This window comes from Zingiber officinale, chromosome 3A (assembly GCF_018446385.1).
Source record: "Zingiber officinale cultivar Zhangliang chromosome 3A, Zo_v1.1, whole genome shotgun sequence".
Lineage (NCBI taxonomy): Eukaryota > Viridiplantae > Streptophyta > Magnoliopsida > Zingiberales > Zingiberaceae > Zingiber > Zingiber officinale.
The window spans coordinates 20,378,883-20,405,249 of record NC_055990.1 but is presented as its reverse complement, the minus strand read 5'-3'; the positions used below and the strand labels follow the sequence as shown (position 1 = coordinate 20,405,249).

General features: G+C 35.1%; 3 protein-coding genes and 1 pseudogene across 4 annotated transcripts; 3 read left to right on the top strand and 1 right to left on the bottom strand.

Moving 5' to 3' along the window:
* Window positions 1-217: 217 nt before the first annotated feature.
* Window positions 218-4,231, top strand: LOC122051303. The gene is made up of 8 exons (XM_042612363.1): window positions 218-521; window positions 598-708; window positions 822-851; window positions 1,552-1,629; window positions 2,906-3,004; window positions 3,085-3,277; window positions 3,357-3,766; window positions 3,905-4,231. Exons 1-8 carry the CDS (start codon window positions 291-293, stop codon window positions 4,121-4,123), a joined length of 1,371 nt encoding a protein of 456 aa, XP_042468297.1. The 5' UTR covers window positions 218-290; the 3' UTR covers window positions 4,124-4,231.
* Window positions 4,232-8,184: 3,953 nt separating this feature from the next.
* On the bottom strand, window positions 8,185-9,864 carry LOC122051306. 2 transcript variants are annotated; one of them, XM_042612364.1, is made up of 2 exons: window positions 9,677-9,864; window positions 8,185-9,106 (listed from the first exon to the last, which is right to left on the bottom strand). In XM_042612364.1, exon 2 carries the CDS (start codon window positions 8,946-8,948, stop codon window positions 8,415-8,417), a length of 534 nt encoding a protein of 177 aa, XP_042468298.1. In that variant the 5' UTR covers window positions 8,949-9,106; window positions 9,677-9,864; the 3' UTR covers window positions 8,185-8,414. The 2 variants fall into 2 exon arrangements, with proteins under 2 accessions (XP_042468298.1, XP_042468299.1); XM_042612365.1 differs by having other exon boundaries at window positions 9,681-9,864.
* Window positions 9,865-10,441: 577 nt separating this feature from the next.
* Window positions 10,442-14,450, top strand: LOC122051302. Its single transcript, XM_042612362.1, has 7 exons — window positions 10,442-10,692; window positions 11,518-12,164; window positions 12,240-12,317; window positions 12,777-12,875; window positions 12,973-13,165; window positions 13,257-13,681; window positions 14,171-14,450. Exons 2-7 carry the CDS (start codon window positions 11,538-11,540, stop codon window positions 14,387-14,389), a joined length of 1,641 nt encoding a protein of 546 aa, XP_042468296.1. The 5' UTR covers window positions 10,442-10,692; window positions 11,518-11,537; the 3' UTR covers window positions 14,390-14,450.
* Window positions 14,451-24,173: 9,723 nt separating this feature from the next.
* Window positions 24,174-24,881, top strand: LOC122050246 (annotated as a pseudogene).
* Window positions 24,882-26,367: the final 1,486 nt, after the last annotated feature.

Here is a 26,367-nt window from a genome sequence, read left to right as displayed (position 1 = left end):
ATCTTATCATTATTTATTTTTAAAAAATAAAATTTTATTTTATTTTATTTTTAGATAAGTTATCTGATTTTTTTTTTCTGGTAAGATCGATTGTTAGACTTTTTATTTTACCTATCTATTTAAAGAGGAATTAACTTTTAGGAATAAAGAATATAATTTGGTTAATCAATTCCGTTTGATTCCTATTCTCATTTTTTTTCTCCTATTTCCCACGAGATCGACCCAGGTTCCCATCAGATCTCCAAAGTTCCGTCAGCGGAGGCGGGGGACTCACCAACAGCCTCGGGTCGATGAGCAGGGAGGAACTTTTCCGCAGCATATGCACCGACAACGCCGCCGCCACGGGAGCGGATGGGGGAGCCTCCGTGTCACGACAGGGTAGCTTGGCGTTGCTCGAGAGCGCCGGCCGGAAGACGGCGGAGGAGGTATGTCTGGAGATCGGCGCTGGCCAGGTGGCTGAGGGCGGGGAGGGATTGTCAGAAAAATGTGACAACAGATCATCTGCTAAAGCCACCGCAACTGTAAGTCCCTGTGCATCTGCGTGAAACAGAGCTCCTGAGATGATCACAAAGATTGTAACGGATTTACACTCAACAGGGATCTGGATCTGGGTCGGAGGACTTCTTGGTTCGGGCAGGGGCGGTGGCAGAGGAGGACGTCGGAATCCCGTCCGGTTCCATCCAAGCTGGCGGCGGGTCCAATCCAGCGGTGGGGGAAACTATTGTGCCATGATATATATATATATATATATATTAAGTCATATATCTGCCATGATATATATATAACAAATACTAATTAAGCAGCTACCAATATAATTGCAGGAGCAGCAGCAAAAGAAGAGAATTAAGCAGGTATGATTATGCATGTTTCAGGATAGAACCTATCACAAGAACCCTCAGACTTGGTATTTCATGACAACTCACTCTTGGAAAGGATTCTAATATAATGGAATGAACTCAACTCACCTAAAGCTTTAGAAGATGGTGATCTCGATGTATCCAAAATCAACAGTCATTGGAAAAAGAAATGTGATACTCTATAAACTAATAGCACTTAGCAGACCAGAAGAAACATGCTATGTATTTGATGAAATGGTTAGTTAAATATGAATATCCATCATTCTTTCATACTTAAATACATGGTTGTGATTATACTTCTGAGTATATGTGCCTAAACTGATTTTGGATCTAACTTTTAGACTTTAGTACGAGTTTCATTTGATTGTTTTTGCATTATCTTAAATCACGTCTTGTGCTTGTGAAGAGCTATACTACTTACATTTAGATTTAGTTTATTTGCTCGTCTGGATGTCATCATGTTGGTATAGAAATTAAGTTCTTATATTCAGACTACAATTCTGGTGGTCTCAATGTGTCTTCCTCAAGATCCTTTCCCTTCAATCAAAATCTTTGTATTTCTGGGTTATATCACACTATCATATACGTCTGAAATAATAGTAGCAGTAATAATCTACCTACACAATTTCTTTTTTTTTAAGAATGATATCAAGGAACTTAATTCTGTTGTATTTCTGTACATATTCTCTTGCAGGATAAGCAATACAAGCTTCCATTTTTGCTGGACTACATTTCATATTTAAGTCATTTGTCTGTCTTCGGAATTCTTGGGGTAATATTCTGAATTTCTTTTGTATGTTTATTATATAATTAGAATTTGTTGTATAATGAGAAATTGGGCCCTTTGTAATGAGCATTTATTTTTCCATTCTATGGTTTTACTTTGTGAATATCAGATTACAATAAATTCTTGCTTGCTATTTTTACCGCACTATATGTTTTCTTTAATGTGGCCATAGTAGATGAGTTCAAGTATCTTGTTATAGTACTAGCTGAAATTTCAATAAATTGCTATGTTCTCATGAAATCTAGGCCGCATAAATTCTATGAACCAAATAAGAACTCGAATAGTAGGAAATACAAGAACATAATTAATCTAGTTTCTTTGAATCATGACATAGTAAAGAAAACATAAACTAAAAGACAAGGAACCTGATTGAAGAGCCATAATTTCTTATCCTGTAGCGACGTCCAAGAATCTTTGTGGAAAAAAGATGAGGCGGAAGCAACAGGAGAGATCTTCCAAGGGGTTTAGGTTTGACGACACTGCAAACTCTTGCTGATGGGAACGAGGGTTCTGTCAAGATGATGCCCTAAGTCCTTAGAGACTTCCTCTTATGTATACAATCAATCCATTATCAGCCCATAAATGACAACGAATCGGGCTAAATGATTCTACCCATTCGACCCACATTCGTAAACCCGAAACCCAATAAACTTAAGTTAGATCATTTTATATGGATTTGATTTATATTCATATGTACAACTTACGATTAAGCCCCCACTGAATACAATTAGTTTTCTATAAACCATGGACCGCCCTTTATAATTCAAATTATTTCAATTCTATCATTACTTTGGTGTAGTTCTTGGCTTTTGAGTGATTTATTTAGATTCCTTGAACGATTTTATTTATGACTTAGGACATGTATCAATATGAATAATATTTATGCAACATCATCCACTTTGTACACATGCTGATGTTGTATTCATATTCCACTAGTTTTGTTTGTTTATGATTCAAGATTTTGATAGAGATGGCATAACTATCTTTACATTATTAATAGGATCAATTATAACAAATAACAAACACATATTTCAGAGATACTGAACAAATAATTAAATTCCACTGTCGAACTATCAGAATGGTCTAAAAATCAAATCTTAATCAGTACTATGTAGCATTCATGTATTGTTCTACATTCCTCGTGCATGTATAAGACCGAATTCATGTATCAACATGCAACATTTCCACTCGTTTTGTTTGTCTATCCATTTGCAATTTTTGTTTTTTACAATAATCAACTTCATGTCTCTTTACCTTTCAGGTATATACAAGATATTTGCTACAGAAGCTCTTTGGGCCTGACCACTTGAATCTCACAGGTGAAAATAATCCATTGTACCTCGATCTGCCCTCCAATATGGTACTTCCTCATCTTACTTAAAAGTCTATCTTCTTTTTATTATTGCCGCGCGCTCTTAATTGAGGCGATTTCTGTAACAGTTAGGTTCCTTCCTGATGGGGTGGATCGGATTTGTGTTCAAGGCAGATATTCTCCTCGTGTCTGATCATTTGCAGGTAGGATTAAGCACAGGCTACCTGGGCAGTCTCACCACATTCAGTGGATGGAGCCAGAAGATGCTTGAATCGTCTTCCAAAGGCCACTGGGCCGATGCAATTGCCGGCTTCCTACTTGGTAGGTAACCTTGTTTAATTTCAGGAGACAATTTTAGTATGTACACTTATCTCCCTAGCTATATATCGTCTATCGATAGGGATTTTTCTCGTCAACTACAGCATCATATTGGGAATTGGATGTGGTGGAAGACTTCGCAAAAGAGTTATCGGATGGTGCGACAATTCGACAAGGAGAAGAACATCCAGCATGGATAACTTCAATAAGCATGTGGCCATACTGACTGTTGCTTTACTGATTTGGCTATCGATATGGATCTTGAGTGCAGAATTCTTCAGGCTCAAGCTCGATGATCTTAGTGACTCGGCCGTTCCTTGGCTAGCTTTCTTGGTGGGTCCTCCAGGTGTGTGGACACGCTGGCACTTGGCTGGTTTAAATGGCCAAGGTCTTGGGAGGAAAAGAATGCTCAAGTGGCTTCCGATCGGAACACTCCTGGCTAATGTCCTTGCTGCATGTATCGTGGCTGCACTTGCTACGATCAGCAAAGAGGTAAAATATTTGATTCTTCTATATATTTCAACTATTTAGATATAAATAGTAATATTCTAGAGCAATTAGCTGGATTTACCTCTCCTCTTCATTGTGTTTGAGATATATAGAATCTGTTCACTTTTTTCCTTGGAATAGGTAAACACCAAGAGATGCACAATTATCGTAAGTGGGATTCAGCTAGGGTTTCCTGGGTGCTTGAGCACTGTTTCTGCTTTTGCTGCCGAGGTTTATGGTATGTGGGAGGCTGGGCATGGCTTGAATGCTTTCTTGTACATTGCTGCTACCATCACAATATCATTTGCTTTAGGAACCCTTATTTACTCAGTTCCGGTATGGATCAAAGATTATAGATGACGATTTGTTTCATAATTTATATATATATTGCAAATGACTAATATGAAAGAATAACGTAGCAAAAGCTATATGTTAGTTTGTATTTTTTAAAAAATATTTTTAATCTTTAAGAAGAGTTCGAATAAATTCAAGTAATGTATATGATTTCATCACTTAGTCAGCATGAGTTTAAAATGTAGTCAATATATACGAACGTTTATTTTAATTTTGACTATATACAAGTGGAAGTGGTGCTAAAAAGATCATTTTTATATTGAATTTAGTTAGTTTAAAATTTTTAAATATTAATTATGATTATCACAGACGGTGTGGCTTAAAGTGGTTTGACTTTTGATACGGTGCTGTGAGTGGCCATAAAATTAATATAGAGTCGGTTAAGATGATGTGATAATCATAATTAAGGTGTATATATATGAATGGATCATTTTTAATAGGACTCAGTTTTCTATTTTTCTATTTCTTATAGGTATAACTCTCAATATAAGTTTGATCGGTCATAAAGTTGGTTAGATCTCCATGACTCAATAGATTTGATTAGTCGTAGATCCGGTCGAATTTTCGAGATTTAATTTTTCACTTCTCATAGGCATGACTCCTAACATAAACTCGACTGGTTATAGAGTCGATCGGATCTCCGGAGCTCAGTAGACTCGATCGGTCCTAATGTCGGTCGGACCTCCGGAGTCAGTTTCTCACTTCTTGTGGGCATGACTTCCAACATAAGTTCGATCGGCCATAGAGCCTGTCAAATCTCCGAGGCTCAGTAGACCCAACCTGTCCTAGAGCCTGTCCGACCTTTGGAGCTTAGTCCCTCACATCTCGTGAGCTTGACTCCCAACATAAGCTTGACCGGCCGTAGAGTCAGTCAGATCTCCTGGGCTCAATTCCCCACTTCTTATGGGCATGAGTCCCAACATAAACCCGATCAACCTTATAGTCGGTCAAATTTTCAGGGCTCAATTTCCCGCTTCTCATGGGAATGATTCCCAAACTAAGCTTGATTAGCCCTAGAGTCGGTCTGGTCTCCGGGGCTCAACTCTCATCTTCTCATGGGCATGACTCCCAGCATAAACTTAGTCGACCCCTGAGCTAGTCGGAACTCCGAGGCTCAACTTCCCACTTCTCATGGACATGACTCTTAGCATAAACCCGGTCGACCCCTGAGCCAGTCGGATCTTGCAGGCTCACCTCCCCACTTTGTATGGGCATGACTCTCATCATTAGTCTGATCGGCCATATAGCCGGTCGGATTTCTGGGGCTCTGCTCCTCACTTCTTATGGACATGACTCCCGACATAAATCTTGTCAACCTGATAGCCAGTCGGACCTTCGGAGCTCAGCTCCCCATTTCTCATGGGCATGACTCCTAACATAAACTCGGTCGGCTCTAGAGTCGATCGACAACATTGTTAAAAAATTACAATCATCTGTCAGAGAATAACAACTACTTATCAAGGAGTATTCCGCTACTCTGACATATATATGCAACGAAACCTTCTTTTGCTTAGGAGAAGGCGGTCGCATATCCTCCACTACCTTACATATTTTGGCACCTGACATTCTCTGATGCTTTTTTATCGCGAAGATTATGATAGGTAGTATAAAAAGGGGATCATCTCAGTTGGATAGGTATGCACACACACACGCATTCATATTACTGTTCTACTATTATTTTCTTTTTCATTTCTCTTGGCTACTATTTCAATCTTAGTGTCCTGCAGCAGGGATCCCCTCTTTGATTCTCTCTAATATTCTCGTTAACTTTATCTATGATGTGTGTAGGTCTATTGCTCCTGACTAAAAGTCTTTTCTTGATCAATATTCCTATCCCCTCATTGGTCACCTATCTATTCAATTTCTAGGAGGGATAACTTACAAATTAATAAAAGTTAAAAAAGATACATATTTCATTTGGTTAATGAACCGTAATTAAAAAAATATTATAATGAATACATACAGATGATTATACTCTTTAACAATAATAAAATACATCCCATCAAACGTGTAGATTTTTTTTCCTTTTTCTATTGCTCAGAGCTTAACACACTGCTAATTAATAAATTATCATCGACCTTTTCGATTAATGACTAAGCCATTAATTAAAGCATGGTATGGGCTTCCCAGTTAATAATCTTCACGTCACCTGCAAACATACAAATCAAGTAACCAACGACTACTGACTAATAAAGTCAACGTTGTAGAAGTTTGAAGACAAGAAATAATGTGTTTTTTTTTTCTCTGTCCCACGTTAGGGTATTACCTGCATATGCAGGGTCGAATCTTCCATTTTTTAGAGAGTACTTATCTATAGTTTCAATATATGAGTATAGTTTAAGTCATTTAAGTCCAATCCATCTGTCCACTATAATTTAAATCATATAATAATCATATTAATTATCTCTAATGATCGATTCGATTCGATAGGAATTTTTCATCGGCTACTAGAATAAATCAGAAAATACACGCAGAGGCTAATCTAGAAGTCCAACATCCTTTAGTTGCGTCCCCTATTTAGAGGAAAAATTTCTATAAATATATCATAGTTGAGAATCAAACAATGGAGATCTAGATGACAACCTGAATATCTTATCATAACACCATAGCCCCAAAAACGTTATAGTGTAAATCAAAAATCTACAGGTGTAAGCTTGCGGCTAAATTTTGAAAATCGTGAGAGTTTTTAGATCTTGACTTTAAATGAGTTAATAGGGGTGAGTATTCGCCCCAAGGACCCAATTGTTACAAAACTCGTTTCAATTAAGAGAGACAATAATAAAAGGAAGATAGATGTCTATTCAGCTAATTATATTTTTAAGTAAGATGAGGAAGTACCATATTGGAGGGCATATCGAGCTTGTAGGGGTGAGTATTCAGTTAATTCAGTACATAAATTAACTGAATTAATTAAAAACTGATTTAGTATTACTAATCGAATCAAATTAAAATTTTACTAAAACTGAATTAATTGAATCGGTTATTTCGATTAACACTGAATTAACTAAATTTATTTAAAATAATAATAAAAAATTTTATATAAAATTAATATCAAATTAATCGAATTTCACCACTAGATTATAATGGATTATTGTCACCTGTGAGATTCAAGTGGTCAGGCTCAAAGAGCTTCTGTAGTAAATATCTTATATACACCTATATGGTAAAGAGACATGAACTTAATTATTGTAAACAAAAATTGCAAATTGATAAACACACAAAACAAGTGGAATATAAATACAGCATCAGCATGTGGCAAAGTGGGTGCTGCATAGATATTATTCACACTGAAACATGGATTCGGTCTTATACATACAAGGAAGGCAGAACAAATTAAAAGATGAGAAGTATTTACAAGTTAGTGCATCGGATCGCCTTTTTTACATCCTCATGTCATTATATAGGAGGACTTAAGCTTTGATTGTTAGACCATTCTGGTTGTTCAATTGTGGAATTTATTTGTTCAATATTTTTTTTTTAGTAAAAAGAGTGATTATCCAGACGTCCCTTACAATCCGTCCTCAGATTATATAAAGGGAGGTAAATTACGGGATCAACTTATAGTCCTCGAGGGCATGCACACGCCGAGAGGAGTTTTCTCCCCAAAGGCATGCGCATGCCGGGAATTGATCAACACCCTATTGTAGTAAATCTGTCATCCTCTAACTAACTGAGCACCCCATGAGAGCATTTGTTTAATATCATCAAAATACGAGTGTATTACTTGTTATAATTGGTCCTATTAATAATACCGAACATAGTATTGCCATCTCTATCAAGATCTCAAATCATAAATGAAATGGTTCAAGGAATCTAAAAGTAATTGAAAAAAAATCACTCAAAAGCCAAGAATTACAGCAGAGTAATGATATAATTGATTTAATCCATCATTTACAGAAAACTAATTACCCCTAGTATGTTAGCATAACAATTTATTGAAATTTAAGCTAGTGCCATGACAACATACTTGAAGTCATCTACTATGGTCACGTTAAAGAAAACCCAATAGTACGGTAAAAATAGCAAGCAAGGATTTACTCTAATCTGACATTCACAAAGCAAAACCATAAAATGAAAAGATAAATGCTCATTACAAAGGGCGCAACTTCCCTGACCAAATTGCAGCAAATTCTTAAAAATCATACAAGAGAAATTCAGAACATCACTCCACGAATCCGAAGACAGACAAATGGCTTAAGTATGAAATGTAGTCCAGCAAAAATGGAAGCTTGTATTATTTATCCTGCAAGAGAATACACAGCCTCAGATAAACATGTTTCTTCCAACTCAATTGCAACTAGGCATCCATAAGCCTTACAGTACATGACATTTGATTATTTCCCTTTGTGGACATCATTGGATCAGTTGGAAGAGGAGACACAATTTCATCTGAAAACGGAGTCACGTTTGATGGCAAGCTGATAACCTTTGACTGAGAATCAAATGATAATATTAATGCATCATCGGCAAAGGTCAACAATCCATCCTCATTTTCCTTATCGTCAATTCTAGTCCCTCTACATCCCACTTGAGCTAATGAACTATCTACTCTATCCACCAATTCCTGTGGCAGTGTGACTTTGTCCCCATGCTCACTGGAAAAACTAACTGAACTCTGCCAAGAACCCCTCGTGCTCATTCTACATAGTGAACCAGGTCTCAGATCATTTTCATTTATATCAACAGCATCATTTTCATTTATATCAACAGCTCTTGTTCGATCACCATCAGTTCCTGCTGGTGTAGTGGCGTTGGTAGGTATTCCTTCAATTATCAGATTTGGTCTGATAGAGCCAAGCCGCCAGGATCCTATGGCACTGATCCTACCCATAGAAGCTGTCCTAAAAAAAATCCTCTATTTAGACAAATCTAATCTCAGGCGAATACTGTGAGATTGTGCAGATGGACTAGTAATCTCGCTCAGGGCATCCCCTCCGAGTGATTCATGCATTTTTTTATGCTCTTCCATGAACAATCTAACTTCTTCAGCTGCAAGAAAGAAAGAAGTTAACCTCTGAAGCACACAATTGGAGCTTATGAAGATAAGGCTAAAAACATGCAAAAAGTGTGGAGGGAAATGAACTTTTTCTCTTTTATTTAGTGTGGTGGCCTGTGGATGTCCTCATAAATTGATTCCATTTGACAATACTATGTGAGAAGGGAAAAAAAAAATGACATAAGAAACCATTCACTGCATAAAAATTATGACAATAAATAGCATTTAAAAGAAGACGAGTTGAAAATTATGACAATAAATATCATCTCGAACTAGCTACAAAAGAATACGCCAATGACAAAAGTCACAGCTCACTACATGAAAAATATATCTTATCAAGCATAAAGAGTATTCTTAGTTCATCAACTAACAAAACCTCAGTGAATCTGTCGCGAAGGTAGAAGATAAGAAAACCAAAACATAAGCGAATCATTCAAACCCAACCTAGTCCCCACCTTTTCTTAGCAGATCTAGATCCACGAGACCAACTCCACTATTCCCAAATCCATGAATCCAATCAAGATCTCGAAATCGCGCCAAAACCAAACTGGGAAGAGATTTACCTACAGCTGATGCGGCGTGATGCCGATGAGTAGTATACCACAGACGAAACTGGAGACGGCCGGCGGGGTTCGCTTGGGCACCGGAGAGATCGCAGCGAGCCAACCTTTTCCCCTTCGCCGAGCTATTGCGATCCAATATTATAAATCGAATAGCACGATAAATGGGCCGAAGTAAACTGAGCCGGGCCTTGCCCTCGTAACGCGCACAACCATTGCTTATATATACACAGAGAAAAAAAAATCATTTTACCCCTTGAATTTTACGGGAATTTCAAAACACTCTCATTATTTTGAAATCATCTATAACCAACTAAAAGACATGTGGTAAAAAAAAAAAGATTCGTTCGTCTTTAATACTCGGCTAATTCATTTTTAAGTCAATAAAAAAAGATAAATATGAATGACTTCTAATTATTAGTACAAGTAGTTAAAATATAAGAGAGAGCATGTTAAAACATGTCGAATTTAGATCCTAAAATCTTATATGATAATATCTCAAGTCTCAACCACCTGATCATCCTGAGAGAAAAAAAGCAAGAGTCATTATACATGTTTATTCAAAGTATTACCAAATTAACACTAAGAACAGAAATAACCTTTAATCTTTTTCTCATTTAGCCTCAACAAAAATTATATAGCAAATAAAAATATTGTTGCCCTTTTTCCATTTTATTATTAAAAAAGAATAATAATAGAATTGAATAAAATTTACATCTTAAAAATAAAAATTAGCAGAGCATCACAATTTTCTTAAGCCTACTGGACCTATAAATGGTAAGGTTGGGCACGGAATCGAGTGAATGGCGCTTAACGGTGGATAAGATCTTGGTGAGGCCGGAGAGTAGGATCAGTCCCAACAATCGAGCTCGTCCGCCTCCAATCCAAAGCCTGGTGTAGCCGATTACTCAGCCGACCAGTCGGGAGGCACCTGTCAGGCGTTGCCGGCGACCCGAGGAAGCGCGGTGGCGGCGCTTGAACCTCTTTGTTTTTCTTGTCTGGTTCCTCCGCCTACTTTGGTTCGGTTCTTATCCCTCTCAAAACTCTCACCTTTGTGTATGAATCGTAGTTTCCCCGTTCGACCTTTGGTGTTCAAAAGAAAACGATTGACATGTCTATATCGTTGGACGGATATCTTAGATCTAGATTCTATGGCTTTTTGTTCTACTTTTATTGAAATTGATCGCCCATGGAACGACGTAGTTTTCTGGATTGTTGCAGGTAGAATAAACAATTTCATACAAAGTTTTTGAAAAAGGTTTTCGATTGTGGTTTTTTGGATAATCAGAAAGTTACAGAGACCTCAAGATGTTCGCAGTGGTTGACCCTTGTACATTAATTGATGATTTTTCTTTTTCTTAAATCTTGCATCATTGTCTCGTAGTTGGATGATTCCCAAGCTTATTTTAATCGGTTCATGACATGCTATTCCAAGCCATCTTTGACCAGGTTTTTTTCTCCCTGTAACCTCTGAGAGCACCTGATTGCTGTCTCTACTTACCCCACTTTGACAAATTTCTTATTGGGTTTCTGGAAATTTAAAATTAACGATTTCAGTTTGTTTCATGGATGAACCAGCGTCTACATATTGAAACTTCTTTTTCTTTACAGAACAATCTCTGTCCTTTCACGTGACTTGATGCAGTGAATGGTTTCTTATGTCATTTTTTTTCCTTCTCACATGGTATTGTCAAATGGAATCAATTTATGAGGACATCCATAGGCCACCACACTAAATAAAAGAGAAAAAGTTCATTTCCCTCCACACTTTTTGCATGCTTTTAGCCTTATCTTCATAAGCTCCAATTGTGTGCTTCAGAGGTTAACTTCTTTCTTTCTTGCAGCTGAAGAAGTTAGATTGTTCATGGAAGAGCATAAAAAAATGCATGAATCACTCGGAGGGGATGCTATGAGCGAGATCACTAGTCCATCTGCACAATCTCACAGTATTCGCCTGAGATTAGATTTGTCTAGACAGAGGGATTTTTTAAGGACAGCTTCTATGGGTAGGATCAGTGCCACAGGATCCTGGCGGCTTGGCTCTATCAGACCAAATCTGATAATTCAAGGAATACCTACCAACGCCACTACACCAGCAGGAACTGATGGTGATCGAACAAGAGCTGTTGATATAGATGAAAATGATCAGAGACCTGGTTCACTATGTAGAATGAGCACGAGGGGTTCTTGGCAGAGTTCAGTTAGTTTTTCCAGTGAGCATGGGGACAAAGTCATACTGCCACAGGAATTGGTGGATAGAGTAGATAGTTCATTAGCTCAAGTGGGATGTAGAGGGACTAGAATTGACAATAAGGAAAATGAGGATGGATTGTTGACCTTTGCCGATGATGCATTAATATTATCATTTGATTGTCAGTCAAAGGTTGTCAGCTTGCCATCAAATGTGAATCCGTTATCAGATGAAATTGTGTCTCCTCTTCCAACTGATCCAATGATGTCCACAAAGGGAAATAATCAAATGTCATGTACTGTAAGGCTTATGGATGGTTAGTTGTAATTGAGTTGGAAGAAACATGTTTATCTGAGGCTGTGTATTCTCTTGCAGGATAAACAATACAAGCTTCCATTTTTGCTGGACTACATTTCATACTTAAGCCATTTGTCTATCTTCGGAATTCTTGGGGTAATGTTCTGAATTTCTCTTGTATGATTTTTAAGAATTTGCTGCAATTTGGTCAGGGAAGTTGCGCCCTTTGTAATGAGCATTTATCTTTCCATTCTATGGTTTTGCTTTGTGAATGTCAGATTGGAGTAAATCCTTGCTTGCTATTTTTACTGCACTATTGGATTTTCTTTAACGTGGCCATAGTAGCTGAGTTCAAGTATCTTGTCATGCACTAGCTGAAATTTCAATAAATTGTTATGCTAACATACTAGGGGTAATTAGTTTTCTTAAATGATGGATTAAATCAATTCTATCATTCCTATGTATAAGACCGAATCCATGTATCAGTGTAAATAATATCTATGTAGCATCCACTTTGCCACATGCTGATGCTGTGTTTATATTCCACTTGTTTTGTTTGTTTATCAATTTGCAATTTTTGTGTACAATAATTAAGTTTGTCTCTTTACCATATAGGTATATACAAGATATTTGTTACAGAAGCTCTTTGGGTCTGACCACTTGAATCTCACAGGTGAAAATAATCCATTGTACCTCGATCTGCCCTCCAATATGGTACTTCCTCATCTTACTTAAAAAATATAATTAGCTGAATAGACGTCTATCTTCCGTTTATTATTGCCTCTCTTAATTGAGACGAGTTCTGTAACAGTTGGGTTCCTTCTTGATGGGGTGGATCGGATTTGTGTTCAAGGCAGATATTCTCCTCGTGTCTGATCATTTGCAGGTAGGATTAAGCACAGGCTACCTGGGCAGTCTCACCACATTCAGTGGATGGAACCAGAAGATGGTTGAATCATCTTCCAAAGGCCACTGGGCTGATGCAATTGCCGGCATCGTACTTGGTAAGTAACCTTGTGTCTAGAGGATTGCTTATAACTTCTGAATCCATTAGGCAGTTTTTGTATATTTACTTATCTCTCTAGCTATCAATAGGGATTTTTCTCGTCAACTACAGCATCATATTTGGAATTGGATGTGCTGGGAGACTTCATAAAAGAGTTATTGGACGGGGTGACGATTCGATAAGGAGAAGAACATCCAGCCTGGAAAAATGGAGGGTGGATAACTTCAATAAGCATGTGGCTATACTGACTGCTGCTTTACTGATCTGGTTATTGATATGGATCTTGAGTGCAGAATTCTTCAGGCTGAAGCTCGACGATCTCAGTAACTCCGCCGTTCCTTGGCTAGCTTTCTTGGTGGGTCCTCCAGGTGTGTGGACACGCTGGCATTTGGCTAGGTTAAATGGTCAAGGTCTAGGAAGGAAACGAATGCTCAAGTGGCTACCGATCGGAACACTCCTGGCCAATGTCCTTGCAGCATGTATCATGGCTGCACTCGCAACAATTAGCAAAGCGGTAATATATTTTATTCAATATAGGAATAATTTTGAACTTTTATTTCAACTATTTAAAAATAAATACTAATAGAGCAATTATATTTTCCTCTAATATATGAACAAATGAGAGAAAATATATTAAGGACATAGTCAGAAAGGATTAATAGACTAAAGGGAGATTAAACAAAGACATAAGTGGATGTGATAAAAAATGATTTATTTGCTTTCAATGTGCGTAGTGTTGTTGATTTCTTAGGACTATTCGATGGACGAATCTTGCTTGAGCTTTGTCAATTCAGAGCCAAATTACTTGCTCAAATCCTCTGGAACTAAGATATAGCCACATTCAAAGAAGCTAAAATTGAAAGAACACACGCAACCTGCATATAATATTCTGCAGAAAAGAAAATTCCTTGTTTTTCACTGATTCACTGTCTATTTCTAGTTTATGGTCATCAAATAAGTTATGATCTCTGATTAAATCTGCTCTCCTTTTTCCTTGGAACAGGTAAACACAGACAGATGCACAATTATCATAAGTGGGATTCAGTTAGGATTTTTGGGGTGCTTGAGCACTGTTTCTACTTTTGCTGCTGAGATTTATGCTATGTGGAAGACTGGCCATGGCTTGAATGCTTTCTTGTACATTGCTGCTACCATCACAATATCATTTGCACTAGGAACTCTTATTTACTCAGTTCCTGTATGGATCAAAGATTACAGATGACAAATTGTTCCATAATCACATCCACAAATGCAGTCACCGGCTACTTTTGATTCGATCCTCATCTTGCCTCGCCTATTGTGTGTGTATATATATATATATTACATTGCAAATGAACTAGTGCGATAAAGAACCTAGCAAAAGCGAAGGGGAAAAGGTTAATTTATGTGCAAATGAACCTGCTCCACGAATAAGTCAAATTGAAGAAAAATGTTGAAATTTCTTCGTTAATTTATGTGGTGGTCCTGCATGGTAGATTTAATATCTATAAGAGCAAAAAAAAAAAAATGCATTTTTTCTTAGGCTTTTATGATTTGCAACCTATTTATCTGAAGGCAGCCCATTTGATAAGAAGCTGATTTTGATGTACGCAAACTGTTGATACAAAGTGCCAATGTTCAAGTTAAAAATTTGTTAGATTTTACACTTCTATCCTGATGTGCATTTAATTTCCATTTCTCATCTTAGGCTATTGCAGGATTTCTTTTTGTTTTCGTAAATTCATTCTCAGCATTTAAAATGGCATGGTAATCATGACTTGCCGTTGTCAATATGTTGAATAGCTTTTAGCTGCTAACCTCTGTGTATCCACATCAATACTCATTTGAAAAAAAAAGGTTATATCCTCTAAATTGAAAGATCCGGGAAACAAAACAGTTTCAGCTGATCAATTATAAGCTGCTAACATGGGCATATTTCAATTCACCACTAAATATTTGATGTGTTGTTCTGGTGAACGAGAACCTATCACAAGAACCCTCAGACTTGGTATTACAAGAAGGACAGCTCACTCTTGGAAAGGACTCTAATGGAATGAACTCAACTCACCTATAGCTTCAGATGCTGATCTCGATGTATCCAAAATCAACAATCATGGGAAAAAGAAATGTGATATTCTATAAATTGAAGGTCGCTGAAAAAATCAACTATTAGCACTTAGCAGATTAGAAGAAACATGCTATGTATTTGATGAAATGGTTAGTTAAATATGAATATCCATCATTCTTTCATACTTAAATCACTACAAAAAAACATATATTTGGGGACAAATATTTGGAACGAAAATTATTCGTTCCAAAATTGCGACAAATTTAGGGTCGGAAAAAAATTTCGACCCAAATAACTAACGAAAATTGCAACAAAAAAGTTTTGTTTCAAATTTGCAACAAGAAAAAATTTCGTTGCTAAATTTGTCGCCAAATCTGGAACGAATTCAGAATTTGTCCCAGATTTTGGGACAAATATTGGATTCGTCCCAAATTCTGGGACGAATCCAGAATTCGTCCCAAATTCTGGGACGAATCCAGGATTCGTCCCAAAATCTGGGACGAATCCAGGATTTGTTCCAAAAATGACATTATTTTTAAAAAAAGACAATCAAATATCGAAGGCTTATATCTTGACCTAGAGACATCGAAATTTGATAAAACAAGTTTTTATGCATTCGTATCATTAATTTGATCGTAAATATGTCACCATCCATATTTTTTAAATAATATTTTAAGTGATTCAAATTTATAATACCAAATTAGGTCAAATTGGAATTAAAAAATACCAAAAATAAATATATTTGGTAATAAATATTTTTATGGATATATTTACGATCAGGACAATGATACGAACGCATAGAAATTTATTTCATCAAATTCCGATGTCTCTAGGTCAAGATATAAGCTTTCGGTCTTTGATTTAATGTATTTTAAATTAATTTTAGTTTTGGGACGAATCCAGAGATTCGTCCCAAAAATTTAATTATATTAAAAAAAAACAAAATGGGATGCCTCATATACGAACTTAGAGACATCGGAATTTGATAAATAAATTTCTATACATTCGTATCATTGTCCTGATCGTAAATATATCCATAAAAATATTTTTTACCAAATATATTTATTTTTTGAATTTTTTAATTCCAATTTGACCTAATTTGGTATGAAAAATTTAAATAAATTAAATTATTAATTAAAAATTATGGATGGTGACATATTTATGATCAAGCCAATGATACGAATGTATAGAAACTTGTTTCATCAAATTCCGATGTCTCTAGGTCAAGATATAAGCTTTCGGTCTTTGATTTAATTTATTTTAAATTAATTTAAGTTTTGGGATGATTCCTGGATTCGTCCCAAAATTTGGGACGAATCCAGGAATTCGTCCCAAAGTTTGGGACGAATATCCGGATTCGTCCCAAATTTTGGGACGAATCCAGAGATTCGTCCCAAAAATTTAATTATCTTAAAAAAAAAAAAAACAAAATGGGACGCCTCATATACGGACCTAGAGACATCGGAATTTGATGAAATAAATTTCTATGCATTCATATCATTGTCCTGATCGTAAATATATCCATAAAAATATTTTTTACCAAATATATTTATTTTTAGAATTTTTTAATTCCAATTTGACCTAATTTGGTATGAAAAATTTAAATAAATTAAATTATTAATTAAAAATTATAGATGGTGACATATTTATGATCAGGGCAATGATACGAATGCATAGAAACTTGTTTCATCAAATTCCGATATCTCTAGGTCAAGACATAAGCTTTCGGTCTTTGATTTAATTTATTTTAAATTAATTTAAGTTTTGGGACGAATCCTAGATTCGTCCCAAAAATTTAATTATCTTAAAAAAAAAAACAAAATGGGACGCCTCATATACGGATCTAGAGACATCAGAATTTGATGAAATAAATTTCTATACGTTCGTATCATTGTCCTGATCATAAATATATCCATAAAAATATTTTTTACCAAATATATTATTTTTGGAATTTTTTAATTCTAATTTGACTTAATTTGGTATTAAAAATTTGAATCACTTAAAATATTATTTAAAAAATAAGAATGGTGACATATTTATGATCAGGGAAACGATACGAACGCATAGAAACTTTTTTCATCAAATTCCGATGTCTCTAGGTCCATATTTAAGCTTTCAGACACTAATTTACAACCGTTCATTGCACAACACCTTTTTAGTTAATAGCAACCGATATATGTATTAAAAAATATCTACCTAGAGACATCAGAATTTGATGAAACAAATTTCTATGCGTTTGTATCATTGTCCTGATCGTAAATATATACATAAAAATATTTTTTCACAAATATATTTATTTTTGGAATTTTTTAATTCCAATTTGACCTAATTTGGTATGAAAAATTTAAATAAATTAAATTATTAATTAAAAATTATGGATGGTGATATATTTACGATTAGGGCAACGATACGAATGCATAGAAACTTGTTTCATCAAATTCCGATGTCTCTAGGTCAAGATATAAGCTTTCGGTCTTTGATTTAATTTATTTTAAATTAATTTAAGTTTTGGGACGAATCCTAGATTCGTCCCAAATTTTGGGACGAATCCAGAGATTCGTCCCAAAAATTTAATTATCTTAAAAAAAAAAAACAAAATGGGACGCCTCATATACGGACCTAGAGACATCGGAATTTGATGAAATAAATTTCTATGCGTTTGTATCGTTGTCCTGATCGTAAATATATCCATAAAAATATTTTTTACCAAATATATTTATTTTTGGAATTTTATAATTCCAATTTGACCTAATTTGGTATTAAAAATTTGAATCACTTAAAATATTATTTAAAAAATATGAATGGTGACATATTTATGATCAGCGAAACGATACGAACGCATAGAAACTTTTTTCATCAAATTCCGATGTCTTTAGGTCCATATTTAAGCTTTCAAACACTAATTTACAACCGTTCATTGCACAACACCTTTTTAATTAATAGCAACCAATATATGTATTAAAAAATATCTACCTAGAGACATCGAAATTTGATGAAACAAATTTCTATGCGTTTGTATTGTTGTCCTGATTGTAAATATATACATAAAAATATTTTTTCACAAATATATTTATTTTTGGAATTTTTTAATTCCAATTTGACCTAATTTGGTATGAAAAATTTAAATAAATTAAATTATTAATTAAAAATTATGGATCGTGACATATTTACGATCAGGGCAACGATAAGAATGCATAGAAACTTGTTTCATCAAATTCCGATGTCTCTAGGTCAAGATATAAGCTTTCGGTCTTTGATTTAATTTATTTTAAATTAATTTAAGTTTTGAGACGAATCCTGGATTCGTCCCAACATTTGGGACGAATCCAGGAATTCGTCCCAAAGTTTGGGACGAATATCTGGATTCGTCCCAAAAATTTAATTATCTTAAAAAAAAAAAACAAAATGGGACGCCTCATATACGGACCTAGAGACGTCGGAATTTGATGAAATAAATTTCTATGCATTTGTATCATTGTCCTGATCGTAAATATATCCATAAAAATATTTTTTTTACCAAATATATTTATTTTTGGAATTTTTTAATTCCAATTTGACCTAATTTGGTATTAAAAATTTGAATCACTTAAAATATTATTTAAAAAATAAGAATGGTGACATATTTATGATCAGGGAAACGATACGAACGCATAGAAACTTTTTTCATCAAATTCCGATGTCTCTAGGTCCATATTTAAGCTTTCAGACACTAATTTACAATCGTTCATTGCACAACACCTTTTTAGTTAATAGCAACCGATATATGTATTAAAAAATATCTACCTAGAGACATCGGAATTTGATGAAACAAATTTCTATGCGTTTGTATCGTTGTCCTGATCGTAAATATATACATAAAAATATTTTTTCACAAATATATTTATTTTTGGAATTTTTTAATTCCAATTTAACCTAATTTGGTATGAAAATTTTAAATAAACTAAATTATTAATTAAAAATTATGGATGGTGACATATTTATGATCAGGGCAACGATACGAATGCATAGAAACTTGTTTCATCAAATTCCGATGTCTCTAGGTCAAGATATAAGCTTTCGGTCTTTGATTTAATTTATTTTAAATTAATTTAAGTTTTGGGACGAATCCTGGATTCATCCCAAAATTTGGGACGAATCCAGGAATTCGTCCCAAAGTTTGGGATGAATATCTGGATTCGTCCCAAATTTTGGGACGAATCCAGAGATTCGTCCCAAAAATTTAATTATCTTAAAAAAAAAAAACAAAATGGGACGCCTCATATACGGATTTAGAGACATTGGAATTTGATGAAATAAATTTCTATGCGTTCGTATCATTGTCCTGATCATAAATATATCCATAAAAATATTTTTTACCAAATATATTTATTTTTGGAATTTTTTAATTCCAATTTGACCTAATTTGGTATTAAAAATTTGAATCACTTAAAATATTATTTAAAAAATATGAATGGTGACATATTTATGATCAGGGAAATGATACGAACGCATAGAAACTTTTTTCATCAAATTCCGATATCTCTAGGTCCATATTTAAGCTTTCAGACACTAATTTACAACCGTTCATTGCACAACACCTTTTTAGTTAATAGCAACCGATATATGTATTAAAAAATATCTACCTAGAGACATCAGAATTTGATGAAACAAATTTCTATGCGTTTGGATCATTGTCCTGATCGTAAATATATACATAAAAATATTTTTTCACAAATATATTTATTTTTGGAATTTTTTAATTCCAATTTGACCTAATTTGGAATGAAAAATTTAAATAAATTAAATTATTAATTAAAAATTATGGATGGTGACATATTTACGATCAGGGCAATGATACAAATGCATAGAAACTTGTTTCATCAAATTCCGATGTCTCTAGGTCAAGATATAAGCTTTCGGTTTTTGATTTAATTTATTTTAAATTAATTTAAGTTTTGGGACGAATCCTGGATTCGTCCCAAAATTTGGGACGAATCCAGGAATTCGTCCCAAAGTTTGGGACGAATATCTGGATTCGTCCCAAATTTTGGGACGAATCCAGAGATTCGTCCCAAAAATTTAATTATCTTAAAAAAAAAAAACAAAATGGGACGCCTCATATACAGACCTAGAGACGTCGGAATTTGATGAAATAAATTTCTATGCGTTCGTATCATTGTCCTGATCGTAAATATATCCATAAAAATATTTTTTACCAAATATATTTATTTTTGGAATTTTTTAATTCCAATTTGACCTAATTTGGTATTAAAAATTTGAATCACTTAAAATATTATTTAAAAAATATGAATGGTGACATATTTATGATCAGGGAAACGATACGAACGCATAGAAACTTTTTTCATCAAATTCCGATGTCTTTAGGTCCATATTTAAGCTTTCAGACACTAATTTACAACCGTTCATTGCACAACACCTTTTTAGTTAATAGCAACCGATATATGTATTAAAAAATATCTACCTAGAGACATCGGAATTTGATGAAACAAATTTCTATGCGTTTGTATCATTGTCCTGATCATAAATATATACATAAAAATATTTTTTCACAAATATATTTATTTTTGGAATTTTTTAATTCCAATTTAACCTAATTTGGTATGAAAATTTTAAATAAATTAAATTATTAATTAAAAATTATGGATGGTGACATATTTACGATCAGGGCAACGATACGAATGCATAGAAACTTGTTTCATCAAATTCCGATGTCTCTAGGTCAAGATATAAGCTTTCGGTCTTTGATTTAATTTATTTTAAATTAATTTAAGTTTTGGGACGAATCCTGGATTCGTCCCAAAATTTGGGACGAATCCAGGAATTTGTCCCAAAGTTTGGGATGAATATTTGGATTCGTCCCAAATTTTGGGACGAATCCAGAGATTCGTCCCAAAAATTTAATTATCTTAAAAAAAAAAAACAAAATGGGACGCCTCATATACGGACCTAGAGACATCAGAATTTGATGAAATAAATTTCTATGCATTCGTATCGTTGTCCTGATCGTAAATATATCCATAAAAATATTTTTTACCAAATATATTTATTTTTGGAATTTTTTAATTCCAATTTGACCTAATTTGGTATTAAAAATTTGAATCACTTAAAATATTATTTAAAAAATATGAATGGTGACATATTTATGATCAGGGAAACGATACGAACGCATAGAAACTTTTTTCATCAAATTCCGATGTCTCTAGGTCCATATTTAAGCTTTCAGACACTAATTTACAACCGTTCATTGCACAATACCTTTTTAGTTAATAGCAACCGATATATGTATTAAAAAAATATCTACCTAGAGACATCGGAATTTGATGAAACAAATTTATATGCGTTTGTATCGTTGTCCTGATCGTAAATATATACATAAAAATATTTTTTCACAAATATATTTATTTTTGGAATTTTTTAATTCCAATTTGACCTAATTTTGTATGAAAAATTTAAATAAATTAAATTATTAATTAAAAATTATGGATGGTGACATATTTACGATCAGGGCAACGATACGAATGCATAGAAACTTGTTTCATCAAATTCCGATGTCTCTAGGTCAAGATATAAGCTTTCGGTCTTTGATTTAATTTATTTTAAATTAATTTAAGTTTTAGGACGAATCCAGAGATTCGTCCCAAAAATTTAATTATCTTAAAAAAAAAACAAAATGGGACGCCTCATATACGGACCTAGAGACATCGGAATTTGATGAAATAAATTTCTATGCATTCGTATCATTGTCCTTATCGTAAATATATCCATAAAAATATTTTTTACCAAATATATTTATTTTTGGAATTTTTTAATTCCAATTTGACCTAATTTGGTATTAAAAATTTGAATCACTTAAAATATTATTTAAAAAATATGAATGGTGACATATTTATGATCAGGGAAACGATACGAATGCATAGAAACTTTTTTCATCAAATTCCGATGTCTCTAGGTCCATATTTAAGCTTTCAGACACTAATTTACAACCGTTCATTGCACAACACCTTTTTAGTTAATAGCAACCGATATATGTATTAAAAAATATCTACCTAGAGACATCGGAATTTGATGAAACAAATTTCTATGCGTTTGTATCATTGTCCTGATCGTAAATATATACATAAAAATATTTTTTCACAAATATATTTATTTTTGGAATTTTTTAATTCCAATTTGACCTAATTTGGTATGAAAAATTTAAATAAATTAAATTATTAATTAAAAATTATGGATGGTGACATATTTATGATCAGGGCAACGATACGAATGCATAGAAACTTGTTTCATCAAATTTCGATGTCTCTAGGTCAAGATATAAGCTTTCGGTCTTTGATTTAATTTATTTTAAATTAATTTAAGTTTTGGGACGAATCCTGGATTCGTCCCAAATTTTGGGACGAATCCAGAGATTCGTCCCAAAAATTTAATTATCTTAAAAAAAAAAAAAATGGGACGCCTCATATACGGACCTAGAGACATCGGAATTTGATGAAATAAATTTCTATGCGTTCGTATCGTTGTCCTGATCGTAAATATATCCATAAAAATATTTTTTACCAAATATATTTATTTTTGGAATTTTTTAATTTCAATTTGACCTAATTTGGTATTAAAAATTTGAATCACTTAAAATATTATTTAAAAAATATGAATGGTGACATATTTATGATCAGGGAAACGATACGAACGCATAGAAACTTTTTTCATCAAATTTCGATGTCTCTAGGTCCATATTTAAGCTTTCAGACACTAATTTACAACCGTTCATTGCACAACACCTTTTTAGTTAATAGCAACCGATATATGTATTAAAAAATATCTACCTAGAGACATCAGAATTTGATGAAACAAATTTCTATGCGTTTGTATCATTGTCCTGATCGTAAATATATACATAAAAATATTTTTTCACAAATATATTTATTTTTGGAATTTTTTAATTCCAATTTGACCTAATTTGGTATGAAAAATTTAAATAAATTAAATTATTAATTAAAAATTATGGATGGTGACATATTTACAATCAGGGCAACGATAAGAATGCATAGAAACTTGTTTCATCAAATTCCGATGTCTCTAGGTCAAGATATAAGCTTTCGGTCTTTGATTTAATTTATTTTAAATTAATTTAAGTTTTGGGACAAATCCTGGATTCGTTCCAAAATTTAGGACGAATCCAGGAATTCGTCCCAAAGTTTGGGACGAATATCTGGATTCGTCCCAAATTTTGGGACGAATCCAGAGATTCGTCCCAAAAATTTAATTATCTTAAAAAAAAAAACAAAATGGGACGTCTCATATACGGACCTAGAGACGTCGGAATTTGATGAAGTAAATTTCTATGCGTTCGTATCGTTGTCTTGATCGTAAATATATCCATAAAAATATTTTTTTACCAAATATATTTATTTTTGGAATTTTTTAATTCCAATTTGACCTAATTTGGTATGAAAAATTTAAATAAATTAAATTATTAATTAAAAATTATGGATGGTGACATATTTATGATCAGGGCAATGATACGAACGCATAGAAACTTGTTTCATCAAATTCTGATGTCTCTAGGTCAAGATATAAGCTTTCGGTCTTTGATTTAATTTATTTTAAATTGATTTAAGTTTTGGGACGAATCCTGGATTCGTCCCAAAATTTGGGACGAATCCAGAAATTCATCCCAAAATTTGGGACGAATCCAGAAATTCGTCCCAAAATTTGGGACGAATCCAGAAATTCGTCCCAAATATAGGGACGAAATTGGGAACAAAAAATATTTGTTCCTAAAAACCCTAGATCTAATTCCCAACACGATTCTTTTTCCCTTCTCTGGGGAAATACATTATTACGTCCCTATTGTTTCTGAGTTTTCCCATTTATGTCCCTAAAATGTTTTCATTCCCATTTATATCCCTCATAAATCATTTTCGTTCCCACTTATGTCCCTGCCGTTAACTTGTCCGTGAATATGAGACGGAATCGGCACGTTCTCTGCACGTGTTTATAAGTGAGCGGTGGTTGATCGCGATGTCGTAGGTTCTACATGGTGGAGGTGCTGCTCGTGCTGGAGTATCTTCACATGCTGGGCATCGTCTACCGCGACCTGAAGTCGGAGAACATCCTCATCCGCTCCGATGGCCACATCATGCTCTCCGACTTCGACCTCTCCCTTGAGTCCACCTCAGCCCCCACCCTCGAGCCCATCACCACCTCCGCCGCTGCGTACAGGGATCACTCCGCCGTTGAACACGAAGAGTGCCTCCCCGCTGAACCCTCTTGCCTCCCCTTCCTCTCGCGTCGGTCGCCGCCCCACTCGGCCGCAAAAACCGAACCCTAGCGCTTCGTGGCGGAGCCCATCGATGCCTGGTCGTGCTCCTTCATGGGAACCCACGAGTACGTCGCGTCGGAGGTCGCCGCAGGCCAGCCCCACTGCAGCGCCGTCAACTGGTGGGACTACGGCATCCTCCTCTACGGGCACACCCCCTTCGCCGGGTCCACCAACCAGCGGACCCTCCGAAACATCGTCAAGCAGTCGCTCTCCTTCCCGCCTGCAGACGCCACCTCCTCGCCGGCGAGGCACCTCATCGCTGGCCTGCTCGCGAAAGACCCCACTGTGCGGCTCGGCTCTTGGCGCGGCGCGGCCGACGTGAAGTCACACCCTTTCTTCTCCTTATAAACACGTGCAGATCACGTGCCGATTCCGTCTCATATTCACAGACAAATTAACGGCAGGGACATAAGTGGGAACGAAAATGATTTATGAGGGATATAAATGGGAACGAAAACATTTTAGGGACATAAGTGGGAAAACTTAGAAACAATAGGGACGTAATAATGTATTTCCCCCCCTTCTCTCTTTTCTTTCCTCTCTCTCCCCCGTTCCCCCTTCTTCCCATCTGCGATTTCCAGGTTTCGGCCACATCTCCGACCGACGACGGCGTGATCTACGACGATCGGCGGTGGAAGGTTTTCGTTTGGTAAGCAAAACGCTCTCGGATCTCTCTCTCTCGCCGTCGCGGGACTCCCTGCCGGCGCGGGCTGGCCGCGGGCAGGCGCGGCCTGGCCGCGGGCAGGCGCGGCCTGGCCTCCGGCAGTCCGCTGCCTGGCCGGCGTGTGGCTGCCCGCTGCCAGGCGATGGCTGGACGGCGTATGGCTGCCGCTGTGCACCATTTTGGCAGTTGGCTGGACTGTTTATGCCTGTCGCCGTGCACCATTTTATCAGTTGTTTAAGTTAATATTCAAAAATTACTGTCTGAATTGATAATGTTCTTTTGTGCAGGTCTCATTTTGGCGTGATCTTAGTGTAGTTGAAGACCTGTATTTGTTGACTTCTTTTCGGTATTCTTAAGTTCATTATTATGCATTTACTTTGTATATAAAGTTAGCTTTAAATAATTTTATTATAGTTGATTAATTGCGTTCCGTCTTTTTAATTAGCTTTTGTTTTTTGTTTTGTCTTCAATGATAAGATTTATCTATAGTAACTTTTAATAATGTTTAACTAAACAGTTGAATTCAGGTAAAATGCAGAATGAGCGAAGTTGGATGTATAACAAAAATTTGCCTAATCGTCAGGGGTTAACTCCTGAGTTTATCACTGGACTGAGGCAATTTTTAAATTTTGCATCTACTCAAGTTATGCATATGGATGGCAAGAAGATAAGGTGCGCGTGTAGAAAATGTCACAATGGGAAATTTTTACCCACCGATAAAGTTGAAGAACATCTTTGTAGATTTGGTTTTACTCCGAATTATTATAATTGGACAAGTCATGGCGAACCGTTCATATCTGATGAGGATTATGGACGAAATTTTCAAGCCTCTGCTAGTGGGGATCAGAGTTATTATGAACAATTCAATCCATATCAGAGGATGGTAATTGATGCAAGTTGTCAGAATTATATTCCCGAGACGCTTGGTGCAAGTTCTAGTTTTCCTCCAACAAGTGAACAAATGTTTGCCACTAATACATTGCCGTTGGAGGAGCCTGATGTACCAGGTCTGGATGAAATATATTACAATTTTCAAGAAGTATTGAGTGCTGTAAATGAACCATTATATTCTGGTTGTGACAGTCAGACTCAATTATCTCTCACATCCAGATTATTAAATATAAAGGCAGATCATAATATGTCGCAAGATTGTTTTAATGATGTTGTTCA